The following is a 26,312-nucleotide window of genomic DNA, read 5'->3' on the forward strand; positions in this document are numbered from 1 at the left end:
AAGAACACTCTAGAAACAGAAGAACACTCCAGAAACAGAAGAACAGAAGCTCCAGAACAGAAGAACACTCCAGAAACAGAAGAACACTCTAGAAACAGAAGAACACTCCAGAACAGAAGAACACTCTAGAAACAGAAGAACACTCCAGAACAGAAGAACACTCCAAAACAGAAGAACACTCCAGAAACAGAAGAACACTCCAGAAACAGAAGAACACTCCAGAAACAGAAGAACACTCCAGAAACAGAAGAACACTCCAGAAACAGAAGAAACTCCAGAAAACAGAAGAAACTCCAGAACAGAAGAACTCCAGAAACAGAAGAACGCTCCAGAAACAGAAGAACGCTCCAGAACAGAAGAACGCTCCAGAACAGAAGAACGCTCCAGAACAGAAGAACGCTCCAGAACAGAAGAACACTCCAGAGTCCAATGTTCCGTTCTTAGTCATTCTTGCTGTGTGTTTTGGTTCATTATCCTGTTGGAAGACCCATGACCTACGACTGAGACCAAAGTTTCTGACATCAGGCAACACATTTCGTTTCAAAATACCTTGACAGTTTTGACATTTCGTTGTATCTTGCACAGATTCAAGACGCCCTGAGCCAGATGCAGCAAAACAGCCCCAGAACAAACCAAACCTCCTCCGTGCTTCACAGTAGGGACAGTGTTCTTTTCTTGGTCTGCTTCATTTTTGCGTCTGTGAACATAGAGCTGATGTGTCTTGCCAAAGAGCTCCAGTTTTGGCTCATCTGTCCAAAGAACATTCTCCCAGAAGCTGTGTGGTTTGTCAACATTCATTGTGACAAATTCTAGTCTCACATTTTATGATTTTCTCTCAGCAGTGGTGTCCTCACATGAAGGCAAGGCAAGGCAAGGCAAGTTTATTTGTATAGCACAATTCGTACACAAAGTAATTCAAAGTGCTTTACAGAATAAGAAATACATTAAAATCATAATAAAAACAAATCAAAACATAAATAATCATGAAGATTAAAATTAAAAATTAAAAAAGAGAGACATAAATTGGAGAGAAGAGTGCGGAATGAAAACCTTTCAGTTATATGCACAGTTAAACAGAAATGTTTTGAGCCTGGATTTAAACAGCGTCACAGAAGAGTCTGTCTCACATGTTCAGACTGTTCCAGGTTTTAGCTGCATGAACCTGAAACGCTGACTCCCCTTGTTTAGTTCTGACTCTGGGCACCAGCAGGAGGTCGGTCCCTGAGGTCCTCAGAGTGCGAGATGGTTCATAACATGTCACAGATGGACTTTGGTGCTCGGCCATGGAGAGACTTGTACAAGCAGAGCTGTTTTAAAGTCTATTCTCTGAGGCACAGGAGCCAGTGCAGAGACCTGAGCACAGGACTTATGAGCTCGTACTTCCTAGTTCGAGTAAGGACCCGAGCTGCAGCGTTCTGGATGTTCTGCAGCGTCTCACAGCTCGTTTGGAGAGACCAGTGAGCAGACCATTACAGTAGTCTAACCTACTGGAGACAAATGCATGGATAAGTTTCTCCAAGTCTGATTTAGACAGTAAACCTCTGATTTTTGCTATGTTTTTTAGATGGTAAAAGGCTGCAGATGTTATTGATTTGATGTGGCTGTTAAAGTTCAAGTCTGAGTCCATTATTACCCCTAGATTTCTTGCCTGATTTGAAGGTTTTAGAGAGAGAGACTGGAGGTGACTGCTGACACTGTCCCTTTTGTTTCTGTGGACCAAACACTATGACTTCAGTCTTGTCAGAGTTTAGCTGGAGAAAGTTGTTTTTGCATCCACACACTGATCTGTTGGATGCAGTGACAGAGTGACTCCACTGGTCCATAGTCTCCTGCTGCCAGAGAGACGTAGATCTGAGTGTCGTCTGCATAATTGTGGTACGACACGTTATTGCTGCTTATTAACTGGCCTAATGGCAGCATGTAGAGATTGAACAACAGGGGGCCCAGGATTGACCCCTGAGGCACCCCACAGGTCAGGGCCATGTCATCTGAGACACAGTTTCCAATTTCAACAAAATACTTCCTGTCTTCTAGATAGGACTTGAACCAGTTTAGTACAGTACCAGAGATGCCCACCCAGTCCTCTAGTCTCTGTAAGAGGATCCATGATCGACAGTGTCAAAAGCAGCACTCAGATCTAACAGGATCAAGACTGAGACTTTGCCTGCATCAGTGTTCAGGCGGATGTCATTTGTCACCTTGATAAGAGCAGTCTCAGTGCTGTGGAGGCTCTAAAACCTGACTGGAAAACATCAAAGGAGTTGTTCATTTGGAGAAAGTTCGTAAGCTGTTGGTAAACAGCTTTTTCAAGGATTTTGCCAAAAAACGGCAGATTTGAGATGGGTCGGAAATTGTTCAGTACTGTGGCATCAAGACTGCTCTTCTTTAGGAGAGGCTTAATGACCGCAGTTTTCAACGCATTTGGGAATGTTCCAGATTGAAGTGACATGTTAACTATGTGAGTGAGTGGTGAAAGTAAACTGTTGAGGACAGACTTTAGAAATCTAGTGGGTAACATGTCCAGGCAGCAAGTAGATGAACTCAGACTGGTAACGATCTCTAAAACAGTTTTGTCAGTTACAGGTGCAAAGTGATTCAGCTCTGAGTGTCTCTGTGGCTGCAGCTTGTTATTTGTGTTGTGGAATTGATGGCATTTTTGATGCCCTGAACTTTGTCATTAAAGAAAACTGCAAACTCATTACATTTAGATGTGGAAATTAGTTCTTGTGGCAGTGAAGCTGGAGGGTTTGTTAATCTGTTCACTGTTGCAAACAGGACACGAGAGTTGTTACTGCAATTACCAATAATGTCCGAAAAATACTTCTCTCTTGTTTTACTCAAAGTGTAGTTGTACATATGCATTGTTCCTCTGTAAATCTCATAATGAACCTGGAGGTTTGACTTGCGCCATTTCCGCTCAGCCTTCCGTCACTCCCTTTTCTGTGCCCTGACTGAGTCATCATTCCTCCACGGAGCTTTTTGCCTCTTTAACCATTTTAACCTTTATCGGGGCGATGGCATCCAGAACATTCAAAACACTCAAAGTCACAGAGTTCAACACATCATCAACATTAGAACATGAGGCAATTTCAAAATTGATCATTTCCATGAACAGTGCACCTGTGTTATCATTTATGTGTCTCCTTCGAACAACTGTAGGAGCAGCCGGTGGTTTGGGAATAACAGACGGTCAAAGAAGACACAGAAATGATCAGACAGAGCAACATCAACCACACTGACATTTGAAATATTTACACCCTTTGTAATGAGCAGGTCCAGAGTGTGTCCTCTGTTGTGAGTGGGCTCACTGACATGCTGAGTCAGACCAAAAGTTTCAAGGACAACACTAAGCTCTTTGGCATTTTTGTCACACACATTATCCACATGTACATTAAAATCACCTGTAATGACTAGTCCACTTTGGCTCAAACACTGATGGATGGTGTGATCTGACAGTGATGTACTTTGCCCTTCAAGTTCACATTGAATTTGTTTGGAGGTTGTTCTGGGCTCTTTGTTTCATTCTTTAATTTGTCATCAGTTTTCCTCTTGCAGTCGCGTCCAGGGAGGTTGTCTTCAGTCCTATGGCCCTTAAACCTCTGAAGAACTGTGTCACTGCTGCTTGGAGATGGTCTTATTGTCTTTATCTTTATCCTGCTTGTCTGTGAATTTCTTTCTATTCTCCTGACACAGTTCTCTTCTTCTCTTTCTCTGGTCCATGTTCAGTGTTGTGTCCATCATGTCTCCAAACAGAGAACAATGACACATGTCGCTCTTTAAACAGACACACTGACTGAGGACAAGTTTGAAGAACCTGTGATGCGGATTAGAGACACACCCAAGTTTAACATGTCCCTATTGTCCAAGTATTTACAATCGTTTCTAGGGGAACCATCAGTTTTGTCCAGGAAAGTTTCATTAGTTTGTTTTTTAAATAATTCTGTTGAACAACAATTCACAAACAGTGTCTGATTTTCATTGGTTATTTGTCAGGAATTTTTTATTTATTATTGCTTTTCTCAGTTTCAAGTTATTTCAGTGACCATTGTTGATTTTTTTTTTCTTTACCAGAGGAAACCAACAATTTTGAACACGTCTGTACATAATAACTGTAAAAAGTAAAGCTGATTACTTTGTGGATTTTGACTATTGCAGGTTATTTTTAGAAGGTAACCCCCACGATAAACGAGGGACCATTGTACAGAAAAACAAACTCAATGTACAGATCCAAACATGCATTTTCCAAAATTTATTCCAGGTTTAACAGGGGAAACAACAAGGATACATGAACCAGGACTAAACCAGGACTAAACCAGGACTGAACCAGGACTGAACCAGGACTAAACCAGGACTGAACCAGGACTGCACCAGGAATAAACCAAGACTGAACCGGGACTAAACCAGGACTGAATCAGGTCCGGGATCAGACCGGAACCAGACCGGGACGGAGACCAGGACTTAGACCTGGACCAGACAAGGAGTGAGTCTGGTATCAGACCAGGACCAGACCAGGACTGAGACTGGGACCAGACCAGGACTGAAAACGGTTTAGTCCTGGTTCAGTCCTGTATCTCAGTTTAAGTCACATAAACGGTCGTTATCCGTTTTTTTCCATTTTTCATTTAAAACACAAAATACAAAACGTAAAAAAATGCATCGTTATATGTTTATTCATTTTGATTTTGGAGACAAATAATGAAGAAAACAGTTGTTTTTTCATGTTCTTATTTTTGGTTTTATTTTGAAAAACAAATGAATGAATAACACACAGACTGAACCACACACCTTTATCCCCACGGACTAAACCAAAAACAGAAGGTACCAAGGTAAATAATAGAAAAGTAGATTAAACAAACGAGCAAAGGTAAGAAACATTAATATCACCAAAATATTTTAAGCAAATTAACAAAACAGTCATAGTTTTTTAGAATCACAGTTCAGTTTTTGCATTTGTCCAACTGTCATGCAGCTTTAATAATATTTCAAAATGAAAGGAAACTATTTCTATAAAATATGTCAGTCCTTCCAAGCAAATTTTTTATCATTTTAAATACATTAAAAAAAAAAATCATGTACCTTCATCAACAGTTCAAAGATGGAATAACACAAGATATGATGAAATACATCCATTTATTTACAGGATTTTTGGGTCTTTGAAATTTGGGAAATAATTTTTGTTCCATGTTTCATACATGGTCTGTTTAAAACGTATGGAACTTTAGAACCAAAAATGGTACAGAAAAAAGGTCAAGTTTCATAAACTAGAGACATATGTATCTGTTCAATACATTTTTTATATCAGATGAATTAACTTGAATTTTTGGCCTTGTTGTTTACTTCTGCTTGACCGAGCCCAGTAATCAACACGGTTTGTAAGTCAGTAACTTTTTTAATTTATCTGGCGCTTTTCACAGACAGATGTCACAAAGACGCTTTACAGAGCATTATAATTGTAATAAAAACATGTATCAAAGTCTCTGCAGTGGCTTGAGAGAGAAATGGTTTGACTCTGGCAATATTTTTTGGATGATGAAAACCAGATTTAGTGATGGACCTGATGTGAGGCTCAAAGCTAAACTCATGATCCAGAATAACTCCTAAACGTTTGACCCTGTCACAGGTTCAGTGAGGAGGGTTGGAGCTTAACTTTGAGCCTCTCTCTCTGAGCTTCAGGACCAATAATTACATTACAAATCTGTAACTCCAAATGCACCAAACTACAGAGTGCATTACTTTGGTTTCACTTTTGAACAAATGCATTAACGCTTTCAACATGATTAAGAGAAGAATGACAGAAGTAAAAGTTTATCGATTATATTTAAAGGTCCCATATTCCACAAAACTGACTCTTGTGAATTATAAACAATGTTGGAATGTTGTTACCTCCTCAAAAAACAGACCTGGAGTTGTGTTTCCTTCACACGTGTTTGTCTGTCTACATCTCCAAAAGTCAAAACGCTCTGTTCCACCTTGTGATGTCACGAAGTGGTCGTTTTCAAGTTAACAGCTCCTTTTACCTTTTGTCCAGTAGAGAGCGGAAACTCAGCCTAAATCTGCAGGGTTTGTGTGTTAAACGTGTGAATGAAACAAACACAACTCCAGGTCTGTTTGTGAGGAAACTACATCTGAACACAGGTCAGAAAATAGATTTAATGTCCTGTAGGAATATGGAAACGAGACTTATTATATCTCTCCAGATCTCCTGAATCTGGCCACAGGTCCTGCACACAGCTGTTGGCACAGTGGTATGACTCAAATGTTATCATGAGGTTGATTTTTCGTTCACCTCTCTCACAGAATCTCAGGCTATTCCGCAGCTTATCGTCATCGAAACGCAGCACCTGGAAAACATAAACACAAAGTTGTCCTTGAGCAAGACACTCCAGATGCAGAGGGAATCGCACCACCGCCCGAGTCTGTCTGTCTAACGTGTGAACTCATTTAAAGGTCCTGTACTGTATTATCCAAAAGTGACTCTTGTGAGTTTTAGCCCATGTTGTTGTTCCCTCACAGTTGTGTTTTGTTTCATTCACATGTTTGAGTTTTTCTTTATTATCAGTTTGTTTACATGTCCAGAGCTCAAAACCAGGAGAGTCAAACTCATTTTGTTCCGGGGGTCGTATCCAACCGACTTTGATCCCGAAGGGATCAGAAAACTCATGACATATAAACCCCAAAAATAACAACAAGATCAAATATTTGAGCAGAGAAACACAAATCTAATACAGAAATCTTTTTTAATTGATGAACTCTTTCTTTTACTAAATATTATAATATTATGAACAACCTGAAACTTTAAGAAAAATACAATTTCAACACGATGTTTTAACATTAACTTGTTGTAAAATCCTGCAGTCGGCTCCACTTTTCTCATGTTGGACATTTTTCTGATGAGGGTGTCACGGTCAACAGTCAAAACGATCGTCCTTTAAGAGCGTTTGGAAAGAGACAAGTCTTCATTTGTGCTGCTCTGGTGGGAGGGGCCACGTACAGAGACACTGGAGACGCTGATTTTAATAGAAAATATCATTAAAATATTTGAGTAGAAAATCAGCCGAGGGCCAGATTAAAGGTCTTGGAGGGCCGGATGTTTGACACTCCTGCTCTAAACACTCTGTTCCACCTTGTGATGTCAGCAGTTTAAGTGAACAGCTCCTTTTACCTTTACTTTAGTAAAGATCTGCAATTCCAGGACCGAAAATATCCAGATGAAGGTGTGTGGAGTTTAAAAACAAAGTGAATCTACTCCTGTATCACCACATGACATCACAAGGTGGAACAGAGTGTTTTCAGTTTGAGAGAAGAGCTCAGGGTAAATCTGCAGGATGTGTGTGTTAAACACACAGACTGTTTATATAAATGCACAGAGTTAACGCGCAGTCGCCGTGTTCCAAACAGAAGTTCACATGAGGCTCTTCTTTAAAGTTTAAAAGTCATAATTATGACTTTTAAACTTTAAACTTTTTTAAAGTTTCTGTGAGCCTTTTCTGGTGGAAATGAGCTTCCATAGGCTCCCGCTGACTTACATTAGAATATTGTGGCTCTTCTCTCTCTGTAACTGCTGTTGTGAGCTTCATTATTTTGCTCTTAAAATGTTTGTATTAATCTGTTCTACATGATCCTGGTGGTTTTGTTTGGCCATTTTGTCCTTTAATAAAAAATCTCATTCCTCATCTGGAGTTCGCTCCTGTAATCGCCTCACGAGCTTCATTTGGACGGAGCCAAACGCTGTGGTGACGTCACACTCACTTAGTCCACTTCTGTAAACAGTCCATGGTTTAACCCAGAGACACTGGAGGATGGGTCAAATGCAGGTTTAACCCAGAGACAAATGCAGAGGACACATTTGATGTAAAGACAAATGAAGGTTTTGTTCCACAGGCAAATGAGGAAGGACGAGGAACCAGAGAGAAGCTTTTCATAAACAAACTTTACAACTTTAGAAAAACTCTGTAACTTTGATGAGGAAGTGAAACAGACACATGTACAGATACAGAACAGTGATCTTACCTCCTCACCCACGACCAGAGCCAGAGCCACATGATCCCACACGAAAAACTCACAATGACCATCTTCAACAGACACATCCTCCCCAGTGCCCACCAGCTCCAACCTGAAAGAAACAGACAAAACACATTTTACAGCAGTTTGACACAGACAGAGAGAGAAAATACAGAAAGTACAGAGTAACAGTGTCTTACTCGTGTGTCTCACACATGGCCTGTGGTCTCCAGACGAAGTGCGGCTCAGGCTCCTGTCTGAACGCACAGATGCTGTTTGGTGTATCCTCCAGCAGAGGGACGTCTCTGATTTTACAGTTCTTAAGGTTAGGGTTCTTTAAGACCTCCTGGTCCTCAAAGGCCTTCTGGTCCTCATGATCCGGGCTGTGGACCAGCACTGCATACATCACTTCCTGTGAGTACAGCACGGTTTTCCACTTTCTCATGACAGGAGTCTGACCACCACAAAACTACACAAACAGAGAAAGTGAAACAGGTTTAATACTGACATCAGAACAAACACACACACACACACAGACACACAGGTCTAACTCTGACATTAGAACACACAGATCTCACCTGCTCGCTGTACTGCTGCAGGACGTCCCGCAGGTCAAAGGTGAAACGATACGAGCCGTACCTGGAACTGGACAAAAACACCGGAGACGTGGCAAATCTCACCAGGACCCCTGCTCCAAGCTCCACCTCCCCCTGAGCTCCACCTGCCTCCCCCTGAGCTCCACCTGCCTCCCCCTGAGCTCCACCTGCCTCCTCACCTGCCTCCCCTGAGCTCCACCTGCCTCCCCTGCCTCCAGCCTCCTCCACCTGCCTCCCCCTGAGCTCCACCTGAGCTCCACCTGCCTCCCCTGAGCTCCACCTGCCTCCCCCTGAGCTCCACCTGAGCTCCACCTGCCTCCCCCTGAGCTCCACCTGCCTGCCTCCCCCTGAGCTCCACCTGCCTCCTCCTGAGCTCTTCTCCTGATCGGTGCAGACTGCTCTCGACTCCTCCTGGACGCACTATCGTCAGGTTCCCTGGTCTCTGCGTCGCTCAGATCTTCAGGAGTGACATTCAGACTGAACCACACCACCTTCACCCTACTGTTCATTTTTGGATCTCTGAATCCTCCGTCAGTCTTGATACCGTCCAAACCCTCCCACTTGGTGCTGTGGCTCACGTGGGTGATGTGGAGCTCTGGTCTGGGGTAGGCTGGGATTTTATATCTATTATCTGGTGAAATCTTTTGCAGATATTTTATGGGTTTTTGCTGTTTTTGTTCAGGCTCCTTTAATTCAGGCAACGTCAGGTGTTTGTTTCCTTCTGTGATCTCTATCTTTTCTGTGTAAGTCTCCATCTCAGCTCAGGGTCGTGTCAGATCTGCTGTATGTTCGTGGACTTGTGTGTTGTGTTGTTTTACGGAGCTGGTGGAGACTCTCTCCGATCTTTGATCTGGTTCACAACAGATTACACATTACATTACTATTACTGTTACTATTACTGTTACTATTACTATTACTATTACTATTACTATTACTATTACTGTTACTGTTACTATTACTGTTACTATTACTATTACTATTACTGTTACTATTACTGTTACTGTTACTATTACTGTTACTGTTACTGTTACTATTACTATTACTGTTACTGTTACTGTTACTATTACTATTACTATTACTATTACTGTTACTATTACTATTACTGTTACTGTTACTATTACTATTACTATTACTGTTACTATTACTGTTACTATTACTGTTACTGTTACTATTACTATTACTCTTTGGTCCAGCCCAACACTGAAAAAACTCAAATCTAGCCAAGTTAAGATCATTTGAATTAAGAAAGTTTGATCATGATTTGAGTAAATTTCACTCGATCAGTAAAATGATTTATCAGTGCAGCGAGACTTTTTGTACTTTAAATATGAAAATACGTCTTGAAGAACAAATACTTTGTCTTTGGCCTTAAAATAAGAAACAAAACCTAATGTTTCATAACTTTAAGTAACAAAACTGAGTATTTGACCCAGCACCAGTAAAGACACAGTTTACCCAGGGCCCAGGGAGGGGCCCCTCACAAACTCTGACAGTATCCAGGAAACTGTGGCGTTTCCACACAGTGAGTGTTTCTCAAGTCCCAGGATCCTCCCTCCAAAGAGCAGAACAGACTTTGTGTCACTGCTCTGGACTCGGCTCCTCTGAAGCAGAGACCAGTGTCCTGCTCTCAGCTCCTGGAGGGCCCCGGGAACAGGCTCCAGAGGGAGTCACTGCTCCATGTCACATGACCAAATCAAACGCCATAAAACTCTGAGTTTTAATAAACATCAACACTTCTACAAATATGAAGTGTTCAGAGGTGTTTTTCTGTGTCACAGGCATTAAACATGTGAATAATAAAGGCTGAGTGAATCCTGGTAATGAATTATTTAGGCTGAGATCAGCCCAAATGAATGAATGAATGAATAAATAAATAAATAAATAAATAAATACACAGGCTGAAACTTTTTCAGATGATCAGATAATTGTATTCCCAATCCTCTTCTTTAAGAGATTCTGCTGCGTTTGCATCTGATAATAATGTGATCTGCAGCCGAGGATCCTCGCAACTGGGAAACACACATGGATCTATGAAAATAACACCCAGTATCCTGATTTACCAGCGCTGGTGCCGCACTGCGCATGCGCAAACTAATAGGGATACGGTAGAAGCAGCAACTTCTCCAAAACAACTCAAACTTCCACCAGGATTTTTCAAGTAATAATATTTTATACCTATTAACAAAATACAGCAGTGTTCTGTTTGATACAACCACATTTTAACAGCAGGTAAACTTCTGACTCTTAAACTGGTTTTGCCACAGTCTCATGTTCTTATTTGTATGTTTATATCTTCTGTCTTTCTTTGATAGAAACACGGAGGAGCCTGGAGGAAACACTGCAGAACCTGATCGCACAATTTAGCTTCAAACTGCACAGGATTAGTTAAAGAAATAGAAAACGGCGCGTGAAGTATTCAGAACATAACAGTACTGTGATTGGCTCCTCCCATCACTGCGCACTGTTCATTATTAAACACGAGTTAATAATTACAGAAAATGACATGTACGTTTATAAAGAGGGTTACACTGACCTGAGTCTCTTTAGCGCGCGGTCAAACAGACTGTGACTCGGTACATGTAGTGCTGTAGTGACGATGGTGTAAAAACGAAACTTAACTCCAAGATGTGAAAAACAAAACTGAACACCAGGGGGCGCGTTTGCCTCTCTCCTCTGCCCCGCCTGTTTTTCTTGGTGTTTTGAGCTTTAAATCCACGTGTAGCTGAATAAATGTGAAGTAGAGCTGTTTAAAGTCACACTGTGGAACATTTCAGGCAGAGAAATGAGACACGGGACTTTTTCTTCAGTTCTTTTTCTGTTGTTTTTAAAGTTTGAATGTTCTGTAGCATTTTAAGATTTATTTGTAAATGTAAAGTGCGTTATAAATAAAAAGCATTATTATTATTATTATTATTATTATTAATGATAATAATAATAATATGTTTATTGTGTTTATTAATGATAATAATAATAATAATGATAATAATATGTTTACTATTATGTTTATTATTATTATTAATGATAATAATAATGATAATATTAATAATAATGATAATAATATGTTTATTAAGATAAGATAAGATAAGATATGCCTTTATTAGTCCCACAGTGGGGAAATTCCAATGTTGCAACGCACAATTTCAGAACAGCAGGAAAAGGTAACACAGATAATAAATAATAGCTTAAAAATAATTTAAAAATAGACTTAAAAATAATTGCACATGGATATAATTAATGATAATAATGTGTTTACTATTATGTTTATTATTATTATTATTATTATTATTATTATTATTAATAATGATAATAAAAATAATGATAATATTAATAATAATAATAATAATAATATGTTTTGTTTATTATTATTATTATTTATTATTATTATTATTATTATTATTATTATTATTATTATTATTATTATTATTATTATTGGACTCAAGTCAAATTTGCGTCACTATTTTTAGGACTTGAGACTTTGTTGACAAAATGGACAATAGTGAGAACCAGATTCACCCTGGATCTATTATAGTGAAGTTTTCAAATGATAAAGACAGACAGCTGGTTTGGAAGAATCGAAAAGAATCGAGGAAGACTGCTCCGGGAGTGTATATTCAGGAGGACTTTTCAGAGGAGGTTAGACAAAAAAAAGAAGGGAACTTCTACCTAAACTAAGAGAAGCTCGTGGAAAAAGAAAACATAGCCTATTTGGTGTGTGATCGTTTGGTCTCACATGCTCCCAGGGACAAAACAAATCACACATCACATCTTCATCTACACCTGTGAACAGCACCAACGAGTAAGAGGAGTGACGATTATGTGTGAGGTACTTTTACTTTTCAGTCTGGGTCAAAAATGTGGAAAGTACAGATACCTGCTCTCAAATATAGTGATGTAAAAGTAAAAAGTATCCACTACAGATACTTAAATTAAGGTGACCATGTTTCCGTTTGTGAAAACCCGGACACCTTGGGGGAGGGGGGCCTCACCGTTTCTCTGATTTCTTTTTTTTTTTTTTTTTAACAGCGTATGAACGTGTATTGTGTATTACAGGAGGGTAATTACACACGGGTGGGTCAGGACTAAACCAGGTCTAAACCAGGACTAATCTTGGATTTAAGAGAGAAAACGCCGAGCAGTTTGTCCGCAAAGCGCGATCGGGCAATTGCCTTGTTTAACTCCGTGAGGTGCGGAGCTGAGCCGGTCCTTTCTCCTGCGTCACCTCCGAGCCCGTCCTGACACTGAGTCCTGTTTCAGTCCTGGTTTAGTCCTGTTTTAGTCCTAGTTCAGTCCTGGTTTAGTCCTGTTTTAGTCCTGGTTCAGTCGTGGTTTAGTCGTCCTCTTCAGTCCTGGAATCAGTCCTGGTTTAGTCCTGTTTTAGTCTTGGTTCAGTCCGTGGCGTAGGCAGCGCAAAAGTTTGATATAATCTCAGGTTAACGGGCAGGTGCGGTCCTGTCCTGCGTGGGTGCGGTGTTGTACTGCAGGTCTCCAAAAATGGACCTGTGCAGGACTCTGCTCTTGGGCTCCATTACGGAATAAATGAATCTTCAGTTTGTTACATAAAGACGGAGGAAAATAACAAAAGGACGACAACAGAAACAAGTTTTAAGAAGGAAGTAAAAAGTGTTGTAACTGTTCTGTGTGAGAAAAGTGTATAAAGTTTGTGGTGAGGGGTTTTACAGACTTAAAACAGATAGAATAATTGTAAAATATAAAGTTGATACTTCGTGGATTTCAACTATCACGGGTTATTTTTAGAACATAACCCCACGATAAACGAGGGACACTGTCCTCTCACCTCACAACCTGTGCACATGGACTCACACTTCACACGACCGGGACAGAAAACGGAGAATTTCTTGTACAAGTCGTTGTTAAATGTGCATTTGTGCTTCGGTGTGTTGCAGACTGACCGACTGTTTGTGTCTCGCTCCTTCTGAGTCACAGACGCTATGAGAGACGCTCAGTTTAATGTCCCCAATGAACTTTAATGAAAACCCGGACATTTGCATCACTTAAAAAAAAAAACCCAGACGCCCAGGACAAGATGCAAAATACGGACATGTCCGGGGAAAAATGGACGTTTGGTCTCCCTAGTATAGGAGCATCAGTGTTGGACTGTTCTGGACTCTTTGTCTTGGTCAGTGATTGGCTGAAAACACTTTAAATTCATTGACTCGGAAAAACAGTGGGAGAAGATCATTATCATATGTAGAATAATTTGGCTCGTTAAATAAGAATAATTTGACGCGTCAGAACTTAACTTAACTAGTAAGCTTGTAATACGCGTCAAATACGGTGTTAAACACGTTAAATATATGCGTAAATGTGAACAGTTTGGCTGCCATACACCGTAGCGTTTCTGTCTACTCTGCCCAAGACGCAAAACTCTGGTCAGATCTGCTCACGTCACGTACATACATCACCACCGAGCCCCCTGTCATGCATACACAACCGAAATCCACACACTTTTGCGTCACCGCATGCACGCAGACTGACCGACTGTGTCTCGCTGCTTCTGAGTCACAGACACTACGAGAGACGCTCAGTTTAATGCCCCCAATGAACGATACTGAAAACCCGAACATTTGCATCACTTTATAAAAAAAAAAAACCCGGACGCCCAGGACAAGACGCAAAATACGGACATGTCCAGGGAAAAACGGACGTTTGGTCACCCTAACTTAAATACATGCTTAAGTACAATATTTTACTACTTTGACTGTACAAAGACGAGACAGAGGCTTGGTTACAAAAATAGAGCTTTATAATTTTACAAATATGGTACAATATTTTCATCCCAGAAGTGTCCCTCTCCTGTGTGTCCTGCAGCGTCCCAGCAGCCTCCAGGGGGCGCCAGGTGAACAGGAAAAGCCTCAGTGAAGAAGAGGTTCATCCACGCAGAGTCTTAAATCTGTGTGTCAATCGTTCATTTGTTTTTCAAAATAAAACTAAAAATAAGAAAACAGAAAAAAAACAACTATTTTCTTGATTATTTGTCTCCAAACGACTGTTTCCCGTTTATGTGACTTAACTGCGATGCCAGAGTGAACCAGGACTAAACCAGGACTAAAACAGGACTGAAACAGGACTAAATCAGGACTAAAACAGGACTGAAACAGGACTAAACCAGGACTAAAACAGGACTAAACCAGGACTGAAACAGGACCAAACCAGGACTAAACCAGGACTAAACCAGGACTGAAACAGGACCAAACCAGGACTAAACCAGGACTAAACCAGGACTAAAACAGGACTAAAACAGGGCTAAGTCAGGACTAAAACAGGACTAAACCAGGACTAAAACTGGACTGAGCCAGGACTAAAACAGGACTAAAACAGGACTAAAACTGAACTGAGCCAGGACTAAAACAGGACTAAACCAGGACTAACACAGGACTAAAACTGGACTGAGCCAGGACTAAAACAGGACTAAAACAGGACTAAAACTGGACTGAGCCAGGACTAAAACAGGACTAAACCAGGACTGAACCAGGACTAAAACTGGACTGAGCCAGGACTAAAACTGGACTGAGCCAGGACTAAAACAGGACTAAAACAGGACTATTACAGGACTAAAACAGGGCTGAGCCAGGACTAAAACAGGATTAAAACAGGTTCTGATCTGGTTCCAGTCTGCTCCCTGACCTGTTTTAGTCCTGTTTTAGTCCCGGTTCAGTCCCGGTTCAGTCCTGGTTCAGTCCCGGTTCAGTCCTGGTTCAGTCCCGGTTCAGTCCTGGTTCAGTCCTGGTTCTCTCCGGCATTCGCTGCCTTCGGAGGACCCTGGAGATGACGAGGTCGCGACGTCATCGTTTTCCAAAAGCTGCAGTTTGCTCGTGCTCAAAAAACACAGGTTTCGCCCGCCCGAAACGCCGACTCCGTGTGGAACGAAAGGCCAAAACGAACAAAAACTTCAGCGTTTCGACCAAAAAAACTTAGTCGTGTGGAGAGGCCCTGAAGCTGCTGGAAGCTCATTTCGACGGGGCAGCCCATTTCGACAGAACACCGGCTCAGCTCCAGCTCCTCTCGCTCTGATTGGTCAAAGCGATCACGTGATCCATGAACACAATCGGCACAGAGACACCGGAAGAACCTCACCGGGCGAGACTAATCTGGAGACACGAACCACTGAGCTCTGCCCGTCGATTTGAAAGCCCCGGGACCTGGTTTCTCCTCAATATCAAGTCCGTGGTCCCTCACAGCGTCCGCCGGGGTAAGAAGTGGGCACAGGGCTGGTTGGGGGTGACTCTGGTGCCCCTCTTGACGTCCCCGCGGTGGGACAGGCCCAGGTGGAGTCCGGGGTACAGCTCAGACGAGTACGTGTTGTAGTGGTTCTCCAGCAGAGTCTCCTTCAGGCGACATTCGTCCGTGAAGTTCTCCTGGAGACCACAAAAAGAACGGGACTTGGAAATCAACCGAGAAGCCTCGAGAAATCATCGTCATCGCCTATAACAGAGGTCCCCAAAACCAGAACTAAACCAGAACTAAACCAGAACTAAACCAGGTCTAAACCAGAACTAAACCAGAACTAAAACCAGGTCTAAACCAGGACTAAACCAGGACTAAACCAGGACTAAACCAACTAAACCAGGTCTAAACCAGGTAAACCAGGTCTACACCAGGTCTAACCAGTCTAAACCAGAACTAAACCACTAAACCAGGTCTAAACCAGGTCTAAACCAGGTCTAAACCAGGACTAAACCAGGTCTAAACCAGGACTAAAACAGAACTAAACCAGGACTAACCAGGTCTAACTAAACCAGAACTAAACCAGAACTAAACCAGAACTAAACCAGACTAAACCAGAACTAAACCAGAACTAAACCCAACCAGGACTAAACCAGGTCTAAACCAGGACTAAACCAGAACTAAACCAGGACTAAACCAGGTCTAAACCAGGTCTACACCAGGTCTACACCAGGTCTACACCAGAACTAAACCAGAACTAAACCAGAACTAAACCAGAACTAAACCAGGTATACACCAGAACTAAACCAGGACTAAACCAGGACTAAACCAGGTCTAAACCAGGTCTACACCAGGTCTACACCAGGTCTACACCAGAACTAAACCAGGTCTAAACCAGGTCTAAACCAGGTCTAAACCAGGTCTAAACCAGGTCTAAACCAGGACTAAAACAGAACTAAACCAGGACTAAACCAGGTCTAAACCAGAACTAAACCAGAACTAAACCAGAACTAAACCAGAACTAAACCAGGTATACACCAGGTCTACACCAGGACTAAACCAGGTCTAAACCAGGTCTAAACCAGGTCTAAACCAGGACTAAACCAGGACTAAACCAGGACTAAACCAGGTCTAAACCAGAACTAAACCAGAACTAAACCAGAACTAAACACCAGGAACTAAACCAGGTCTAAACACTAAACCAGGTCTACACCAGGACTAAACCAGGACTAAACCAGGTCTAAACCAGGTCTAAACCAGGTCTAAACCAGGTCTAAACCAGGACTAAAACAGAACTAATCCAGGACTAAAACAGGACTAAACCAGGATTTAACCAGAATTAAACCATGACGAAAACCAGGACTAAACCAGGTCTAACACCAGGATTAAAACAGGACTAAACCAGGACTGAAACAAGATTTAACCAGAATTAAACCAGGACGAAAAACAGGACTAACCCAGGACAGAACCAGGTCTAAAACCAGAACTAAACCAGGTCTAAACCAGGTCTAAAACAGAATTTAATCAGGACTAAACCAGGTCTAAAACAGGACTAAACCAGGATTTAACCAGAATTTAACCAGGACTAAAACCAGGACTAAACTAGGTCTAAAAGCAGGACTAAACCAGGTCTAAAATAGGTCATAAAACAGAATTTAATCAGGACTAAACCAGGACTAAAACAGAACTAAACCAGGACTAAACCAGAACTAAACTAGGACTAAACCAGGACTGAACCAGGACTAAACCAGAACTAAACTAGGACTAAACCAGGACTGAACCAGGACTAAACCAGGACTAAAACAGAACTAAACCAGGACTAAACCAGGACTAAACTAACCAGGACTGAACCAGGACTAAACCAGGACTAAACAGGACTAGGACTAAACCAGGACTGAACAGGACTAAACCAGGACTAAAAACCAAACCAGGACTAAACCAGGAACCAGGGACTGAACCAGGACTAAACCAGGACTAAATCAGAACTAAACCAGGACTAAACCAGGACTGAACCAGGACTAAACCAGGACTAAAGGACTAAACAGGACTAAACCAGGACTGAACCAGGACTAAAACTAAAAACGAACTAAACCAGGACTAAACCAGGACTAAACCAGGACTAAAACCAGGACTAAACCAGGACTAAACCAAGGACTAAACCAGGACTAAACCAGGACTGAACCAGGACTAAACCAGGACTAAACCAGGACTGAACCAGGACTAAACCAGGACTAAACCAGGACTAAACCAGGACTAAACCAGGACTGAACCAGGACTTAAACCAGGACTAAAACCAGACTAAACCAGGACTGAACCAGGAAACCAGGACTAAACCAGGAACCAGGACTAAAACCAGGACTAAACCAGGACTGAACCAGGACTAAACCAGGACTAAACCAGGACTAAACCAGGACTAAACCAGGACTGAACCAGGACTAAACCAGGACTAAACCAGGACTAAACCAGGACTGAACCAGGACTAAAACCAGGACTAAACCAGGACTGAACCAGGACTAAAACCAGGACTGAAACCAGGACTGACTAAACCAGGACTAAACCAGGACTAAACCAGGACTGAACCAGGACTGAACCAGGACTAAACCAGGACTGAACCAGGACTAAACCAGGACTAAACCAGGGCCGACCAGACCGGAACCAGACCAGGACTTAGACCGGGACTAGACCAAGACTGAGCCCGGGACCAGGACTGAAACCGGGACTGAGCCTGGGCCTGAGACGAGGTCAGACCAGAACTAAGACTAGGACTGAGATCGGGACCAGGACCAGGACTGAGACCAGGACCAGACCAAGACCAGGCCGTGATTGAGAAGGGGACTCAGACCGGGACCAGAGGGGGATCAGACCTGGACCAGACCGGGACTGAGACTGGGACCAGACCAGGACCAGGCCGTGATTGAGACGGGGACTTGAGACGGGGACTAGACCAGACCGGAGACCGACCAGACCAGACCAGGCCGTGATTGAGACGGGACAGACCGGGACCAGACCGGGACCAGACTAGGACCAGACCGAGACTTAGACCGGGACCAGACCAAGACTGAGCCAGGGACCAGGACTGAAACTGGGGACTGAGTCCGGGCCTGAGACCGGATCAGACCAGAAATAAGACTAGGACTGAGACCGGGAACAGGACCAGGACTGAGATCAGGACTGAGACCAGGACTGAGACCAGGACCAGGCCATGATTGAGACGGGGACTCAGACCGGGACCAGACCAGGACTGAGAGCGGGACTGAGACTGAACCAGACCGGGAACAGACCGGGACTGAGAGTGGGACCAGACCAGGACCAGGCCATGATTGAGACGGGGACTCAGACCGGGATCAGACCAGGACTGAAAACGGTTTAGTAATGGTTTAGTCCTGGTTTAGTCCTGGTTTAGTCCAGATTTAGTCCTGGTTCAGTCCTGGTTAGTCCCAGTTTAGTCCTGGTTTAGTCCCGGTTTAGTCCTGGTTCAGTCCTGGTTCAGTCCCGGTTTAGTCCTGGTTTAGTCCAGATTTAGTCCTGGTTTAGTCCCGGTTTAGTCCTGGTTCAGTCCCGGTTTAGTCCTGGTTCAGTCCCGGTTTAGTCCTGGTTTAGTCCAGATTTAAGTCCTGGTTCAGTCCTGGTTCAGTCCCGGTTTAGTCCTGGTTCAGTCCCGGTTTAGTTCCCGGTTTAGTCCTGTTTTAGTCCCGGTTCAGTCCCGGTTCAGTCCCGGTTCAGTCCCGGTTCAGTCCCGGTTCAGTCCTGGTTCAGTCCTGGTTCAGTTATCCATTTTTTTTCCATTTTTCATTTGAACAAACGAATCATCATCTGTTTTTTCATTTTGGTTTTTGGAGACAAATAATGAAGAAAACTGTTGATTTTTTTCATTTTCTTAGTTTTGGTTTTATATTGAAAAACTTTCTCACGCGCGTCTCCCTGTGAAATTCCAGTTTTTTGTTTTTTTTTTTTTTTTTTGGGGGACTCACAGGACTCGTCCGGACTGTGCACGCCGCGGATCTCTCCCCCGGACGGGATCTGCAGGTGGAAGCCCTTCCCCACGCGACAGTACAGCAGCTTCCTGTGGGGGGCGCCGCTGCTCCACCACGGGGCAGGATCTGAGAACACAAGAGCAGGTGAAAACAGACGCCACACTCACGGAGACGCACGGTTCTCTCCAAAACTGCGGCGCTGCTCTTCCTGCTCCGCTCGTTGTGTTTTTAAAGGTTGTATGGAGATTTTTTTTTTGTTTTGTTTTGTTTTTGTTTCAAATTGTCAGTGAAAATTTAAAACACCATTACAGAGACGCAGCAGCTTTGTACTTATGATGACCAAGAAAAAAAAAAGAATGAAAATCTATCAACTGTGGACAGTGTTGGGGAGTAACAGATTACATGTACCGGAGTAATCAGAGTACAAATGATGAGTAACTGTATTCAGTTACAGTTACTGTTTCAGTGAGTGGTAATTGGATTACAGTTACTTTGTTAAAATAAATGGATTACACAGAGGTGTTTTCCTGTTTTCACACTTTGGACTATATCCTGCTTTTTGCTTTTCTTTTTTTTTTTTTTTGGTAATTCCACTCATTGCCTAAACTAAACCAGGTCTAAACTAGATCTAAACCAGGACTAAAACCAGGTTTAAACCAGGACTAAAACCAGGTTTAAACCAGGTTTAAACCAGGACTAAAACCAGGTTTAAACCAGGACTAAAACCAGGTCTAAACTAGATCTAAACCAGGACTAAACCCAGGTTTAAACCAGGACTAAAACCAGGTCTAAACTAGAGCTAAACTAGATCTAAACCAAGTCAAAAACCAGGTCTAAACCAGGACTAAAACAGGACTAAACCAGGACTAAAACCAAGTCTAAACTAGATCTAAACCAGGTCTAAACCAGGACTAAAACAGGACTAAACCAGGACTAAAACCAAGTCTAAACTAGAGCTAAACTAGATCTAAACCAGGTCAAAAACCAGGTCTAAACCAGGACTAAATCAGGACTAAAACCAAGTCTAAACTAGATCTAAACTAGATCTAAACCAGGTCTAAACCAGGTCTAAACCAGGACTAAACCAGGACTAAAACCAAATCTAAACTAGATCTAAACCAGGTCTAAACCAGGTCTAAAATCAGGTCTAAACCAGGTCTAAAATCAGGTCTAAACCAGGACTAAAACAGGATTTAACAGGTCTAAATCATGCTGTGGGGACGTGTCTCTTCTTCTATCAGTAATATTTTTAATACGGTTAAGTAAAATCTGGGCTTTTCATTTTCTTTTAGCAAACAAAACATCTTGTCTAATCTTTGCTTCTCTACTGAATATCAAGTAATCCAAAGTATTCAGATTACGTTACTCACTTTAAGTAATTAAATGGATTACGTTACAAACTACATTTTAGGGTATGTAATCTGTAATCTGTAGGGGATTACATTTTAAAAGTCACCTTCCCAACACTGACTGTGAAGGATCTGAGGCCAGATAAACATCAGCCAATAGAAAACGAGGCTGCCTCATTTTCTATTGGCTGTTAGGTTGTCAATCAAACTCCCTGCATCTCTAGTGTATCTGACTCGGGATTACGTGGTTTATGCAGCGGTTCTTCGAAGCTTTTTCAAACCGTCGCTTCTTCGCAATTCGCACAAAGTTTGTCGCGATGGCGGACGAGAATCCACGAGCAGTTCGCCGCAAAAGAAAGTCTGTTTTTGAGGTCGCTGAAAGAAGAAGAGAAGGGGAAAAGGAGCGAAGACAAACTGAGGTGATTCTTGGAGATTCCTTCCAGCGATGGCGCGACGGAAGCAGACGAAGGGTCTAAAAACTGAAGGCGCGTCGGTCGATAAATTACTTCTAGACAGGACACGTCAACGGTAAATCTGAACGAGCACCGGCTGTAAACAAGCGTGATTTCTAGAGTAAAAAAGCGGGAGGAGATGTTTCTACTTGTGGAGCTGTGGAGGAGGAAGGTGGTGTCACACATGCACAACGTTTGAAAAAAGGACTGTCGCGATTTTTGACCCTTTTTGAGCCGATTTTTCACTCGTGCGACTGTTTTGGGGATCGGGCCGAGTTTTGGATTCATCGTGTGTCGTGCTTCGTGTTGTAAACATGGGGTAAAAAAAAACGATTAATCCCTCACGACCAGCTCCCGATCGACATTGTTGCAAGAAAATCAAACTTGTCTGAAATCCGGTCGCCTCTTGTGAGGGTTTCGCTCTGTTGAAGTCGTTCCACGAGACGATTTGCCAGAATCTGTGAGACTGAGCATGTGCGGACACAGAAGAGGAAGCAGGACATGAGGTTGTTGTTTTGGACACAGGACATGGAGGCACAGCTACCGTATTTTCCGGACTATAGAGGCTTCGCACCGTCACGTGTCCCCATGGCAACGGTACCTACGCCACCATGACACCGGGCACAATATGGCTACGTTCAGACTGCAGGGCTTAACGCTCAATTCCAATTTTTATTGTGAAATCCGATGTTTTTTCGAGGTCGTTCACATTTCCAGTTAAATGTGACTTGTATGTGACTCCAGTGTGAACATTAAACGGCCCAAAAGTGTCCCACATGTGACACTGGAGACACGACGACGTCAACCGCAGCGAGCGTCTCTGTGTTTACAGAAGTTGTCCAAACATGGACGCAGCATCGAGCACCTGGAGATTTTAAAGTTCCTCTCGTACCGGAGCCAGAACATGAACAACTTACTTGTTTTAAGGAGGAGATTGAGAAGGAGAAGGACGAGGTTTTTGGTCGTGGTGTTTTGTGGTTCAGTCCGTTGAAAGAAACGTGTGGATGTGGAGACGGAGCCAAGAGTGGTGAGTGGTGATGTGCTTCACTTCAGTGACACAGAGTTCATTAACAATTTTCACCTACTTCAGTGCAGAATAGTGACGTTTGTGTCTTGTTGATAAAGTGTAGGTGGATGAATGCACTTTGTCCGTTCAGACTGAAGTCACATGTCAAAAGATCAGATATGTATCAGTTTCAGGAGCAAATATCCAAGTGTCCTGGGTCACATTTGAAAAAATCAGATCTGTGTCGTTCAGACTGTCATTAAAAGATCAGATACAGGAACATAGGGGCCAAAAAATCGGATTTGGGTCACTTCAGGCTGCAGTCTGAACTCAGCCTATGTCATTGACTTCAGCAGCATTGGAGAAACATGGGCAGGTTTTGTTGTGTATTTGGTTGTTCTAGATGCTCTGAAAGGGATAAAATGATTCGTTTCTTCACTGTTCCTCTGGAAATGACTCATCAGGATCAAACAAAGAAATTATCGAAAAAAAAGATGCCGATTATGTCTAGAGAACATAAACCACGAAGAGATTTCCAATGGCACCATCAAGACACACTCACGTCACTTTCATCAAGGTATTTACTATTTAAATTGTTTCATAGTTTATTTAATGAGAGAAGCACATTTACTGAACTAAAATGTAAAAAGAAAACATTTGCAGTAGAAACTGTATCTTCCAGCACATATAAACATGTCACTCGTCGTCAGTGTTGGGAAGTTTACTTTTAAAATGTAATCCCCTACAGATTACAGATTACATACTGCAAAATGTAGTTTGTAACGGAATCCATTAAATTACTTAAGGTGAGTAATGTAATCTGAATACTTTGGATTACTTGATATTGTTGTGCTTTTTAAAACTACATGAACGTAGCGACCACATCCTGAACATTCTTGTCAAACTGGTTGTTGAGCCCAAGTCTCCATGAACAGACTTTTGTTTTACTGTAGAGAAGCAAAGACGAGGATCTGAACAAAAGATGTTTTGTTTTATCTGCTAAAAGAAAATAAGAAGCCCAGACTTTACTTAAACATATTAAAAATATTATTGATAGAGAAAACATTTTTATATGAGATCACTGCTGCTTTAAATGATGTCCACCTACTGTTAAGTTAAGTTAAGTGTGAAGTGTCATATTGTTTAGACCTGTTTTAGTCCTGGTTTTAGTCCTGGTTTTAGTCCTGGTTTAGCCCAAAATGTGAAAACAGAAAAATACCGCCCTGTAATCCATTTATTTTAACAAAGTAACTGTAATCCAATTACCACTCACTGAAACAGTAACTGTAACTGAATACAGTTACTCATAATTTGTACTCTGATTACTTAACTCCGGTACATGTAATCTGTTACTCCCCAACACTGCTCGTCATAGGACTGATGTTTTCTTTATTGTCTTGTTTATCCACAACTTTGTCTTCTAGAATTAATCGTTTTTTGTGAGTGGATCTTTGTAACGTTCGCGAGGATCTTTTCATGGTCGATTCTTTGGAGGTTCGGCTCACAGACTCTTCGACTCGTGCGTCATGTTGATCACAGGAGCCCAGTGTGGGTTTGTTGAATCATAAACTAGTGCGGCTTTTCCTGGATAAATGAATGACATTTTAGTTCAGTAAATGTGCTTCTTTCAATAAATAGCAAAATACCTTCAGGTGTCTTGATGGGACCATAGAAAATCTCTTCGTGGTTTATGTTCTCTAGACAGAATCTTTTTTTTCCATAATTCCCTTGTTTGATCCTGATGAGTCATTTCCAGAGGAACAGTGAAAAAAATGATTTGTTTTATCCCTTTCAGAGCGTCTAGAACACAGGTGTCAAACATGCGGCCCGGGGCCAGATCCGGCCCTCCAAGACCTTTAATCTGGCCCTTGGCTGATTTTCTACTAAAATATTTTGATTCTATTTTTTATTAAAATCTTGTTAATTTTCTGTGGTGTTTATCACAGCAGCGTCTCCAGCGTCTCTGTACGTGGCCCCTCCCACCAGAGCAGCACAAATGAAGACTTGTCTCTTTCCAAACGCTCTTAAAGGACGATCGTTTTGACTGTTGACCGTGACACCCTCATCAGAAAAATGTCCAACATGAGAAAAGTGGAGCCGAGTGCAGGATTTTACAACAAAAATTTACTTATTCCTATTATACAAGTTAAACAATGTTCATGTTAAAACTTTGTGTTGAAATTGTATTTTTCTTAAAGTTTCAGGTTGTTCATAATATTATAATATTTTGTAAAAGAGTTCATCAATTAAAAAAGATTTCTGTAATAGATTTGTGTTTCTCTGCACAAATATTTGAACTTATTGTTATTTTTGGGGTTTATATGACATGAGTTTTCTGATCCAGCCCCTTTGGGATCAAAGTCGGTTGGATACGACCCCCGGAACAAAATGAGTTTGACACCCCTGGTCTAGAACAACCAAATACACAACAAAACCTGCCCATGTTTCTGCGATGCTGCTGAAGTTAATGACATATTGTGCCCGGTGTCATGGCGGCGTAGGTACCGTTGCCATGGGGACATGTGACGGTGCAAAGCCTCTATTGACAGTCTTTTGGGACCTGGGCTCTTTCACAATACAACAACAGATTCATGCTCTCTGTGTATTTTGAAGTAGGATGGATCCTATTTTCGGAAATCTTCACCATCTTGTTCTTTTTTCCTGAGGTTGTTTTGGCAGAGCTTGGACTTGTGTGTTTTGTTCTTTTATATATATTTTTTTGCACCATTTCAAGCTCTTCTTTGGACTTGCACGACTTGAATTGCAACAAATAACTGGGAAAAATTAGGGTGTTCGTGTACAATCGCAATATTTGTCCAAAAAAATTCAAACAACAAACACAAAAATCCTTACCTCTTCTGGATAAAACCTCTCTCAGATTCTGGCCCCACAGTCCTTTGACCTCCGGTTTCTGGGCACCCGACGACCAATCGCGCGCTCCGAATCCACACAGCAGGAGGAGCAGTAATCGAAATACGTCCATAATATCCCAAAGTTGGACTCCGGGTTTAAGTCACTCGGCGCATGTTCCGTTTGGAGGAGTTTAGTTCCATAACGTCTGGACTCGTGTTAAAGTTGAGAGCAGAGCAGAGAGGAGCTTTTAAACCCGTTATCATGCAGTGACGGCTGTTGCATACAGTCTGTTCACTCATAATCACGACAGATTGGAGGTTTCCTGATAAGAATTTAAAGACGCTCGTAACGTAGCAACGAAAAAGAAGTTAAAGGTGTAACTTTTGTGAACGAGCGCGACCGAAGCTGCTGGTCACAAAGAGTCTACATGATGCCGTTTTCTGATCTGTTTTAATGTTTCCTCATCAAAAACAGACCTGAAGTTGTGTTTTGTTTCATTCGCGCACGTCGCTCAAACAGAAAACACTCCGTTCCAGCTCATGACGTCACAAAAGAAGTGCTCCACTGTGTTTTTAAACTGCACACACCTTCACTAGAATCAGCAGAGGTGGAAAAAGTACTGAAAAATTTTAATTAAGTGAAAGTATTTTTACTTTGCTTAATTCCTACTGAAGTAAAAGTAAAAGTCACCATCTCAAAATCTACTAAACTAAAATAATACTTTATTTAAAATGTAATTTGTGTAAAAGTTACTTTCAATTATTTGATGTTACAAAGGACGAGTCATTAATCTAATCCAGCGCAAGTTGTTTTTACTTTTAGGTGATACAGACAAACTTTATTCAGGGCAAACTTTGTACATTTTAAAGACAACTGAGCTTAACACTTATTATTTT

The 26,312-nt window shown here is 41.9% G+C and overlaps 2 protein-coding genes across 2 annotated transcripts; both read right to left on the reverse strand.

Moving 5' to 3' along the window:
- Positions 1–5,798: 5,798 nt before the first annotated feature.
- On the reverse strand, positions 5,799–14,490 carry LOC129408091 (uncharacterized). The gene is made up of 6 exons (XM_055150842.1): positions 14,383–14,490; positions 11,131–11,210; positions 8,580–8,646; positions 8,202–8,470; positions 8,011–8,113; positions 5,799–6,341 (listed from the first exon to the last, which is right to left on the reverse strand). Exons 1-6 carry the CDS (start codon positions 14,488–14,490, stop codon positions 6,150–6,152), a joined length of 819 nt encoding a protein of 272 aa, XP_055006817.1. The 3' UTR covers positions 5,799–6,149.
- A 1,181-nt stretch (positions 14,491–15,671) lies between these two features.
- LOC129408096 (fibroblast growth factor 4A-like) lies at positions 15,672–25,546 on the reverse strand. Its single transcript, XM_055150850.1, has 4 exons — positions 25,417–25,546; positions 19,754–19,882; positions 18,873–18,883; positions 15,672–15,973 (listed from the first exon to the last, which is right to left on the reverse strand). The coding sequence occupies exons 1-4, from the start codon at positions 25,544–25,546 to the stop codon at positions 15,791–15,793; spliced, it is 453 nt and encodes a 150-aa protein (XP_055006825.1). The 3' UTR covers positions 15,672–15,790.
- Between the last annotated feature and the right edge of the window lie 766 nt (positions 25,547–26,312).

The sequence above is a fragment of the Boleophthalmus pectinirostris genome, unplaced genomic scaffold (genome assembly GCF_026225935.1).
Source record: "Boleophthalmus pectinirostris isolate CB_2022bp ecotype Guang Dong unplaced genomic scaffold, ASM2622593v1 HiC_scaffold_1, whole genome shotgun sequence".
Classification (NCBI taxonomy): Eukaryota; Metazoa; Chordata; class Actinopteri; order Gobiiformes; family Gobiidae; genus Boleophthalmus; species Boleophthalmus pectinirostris.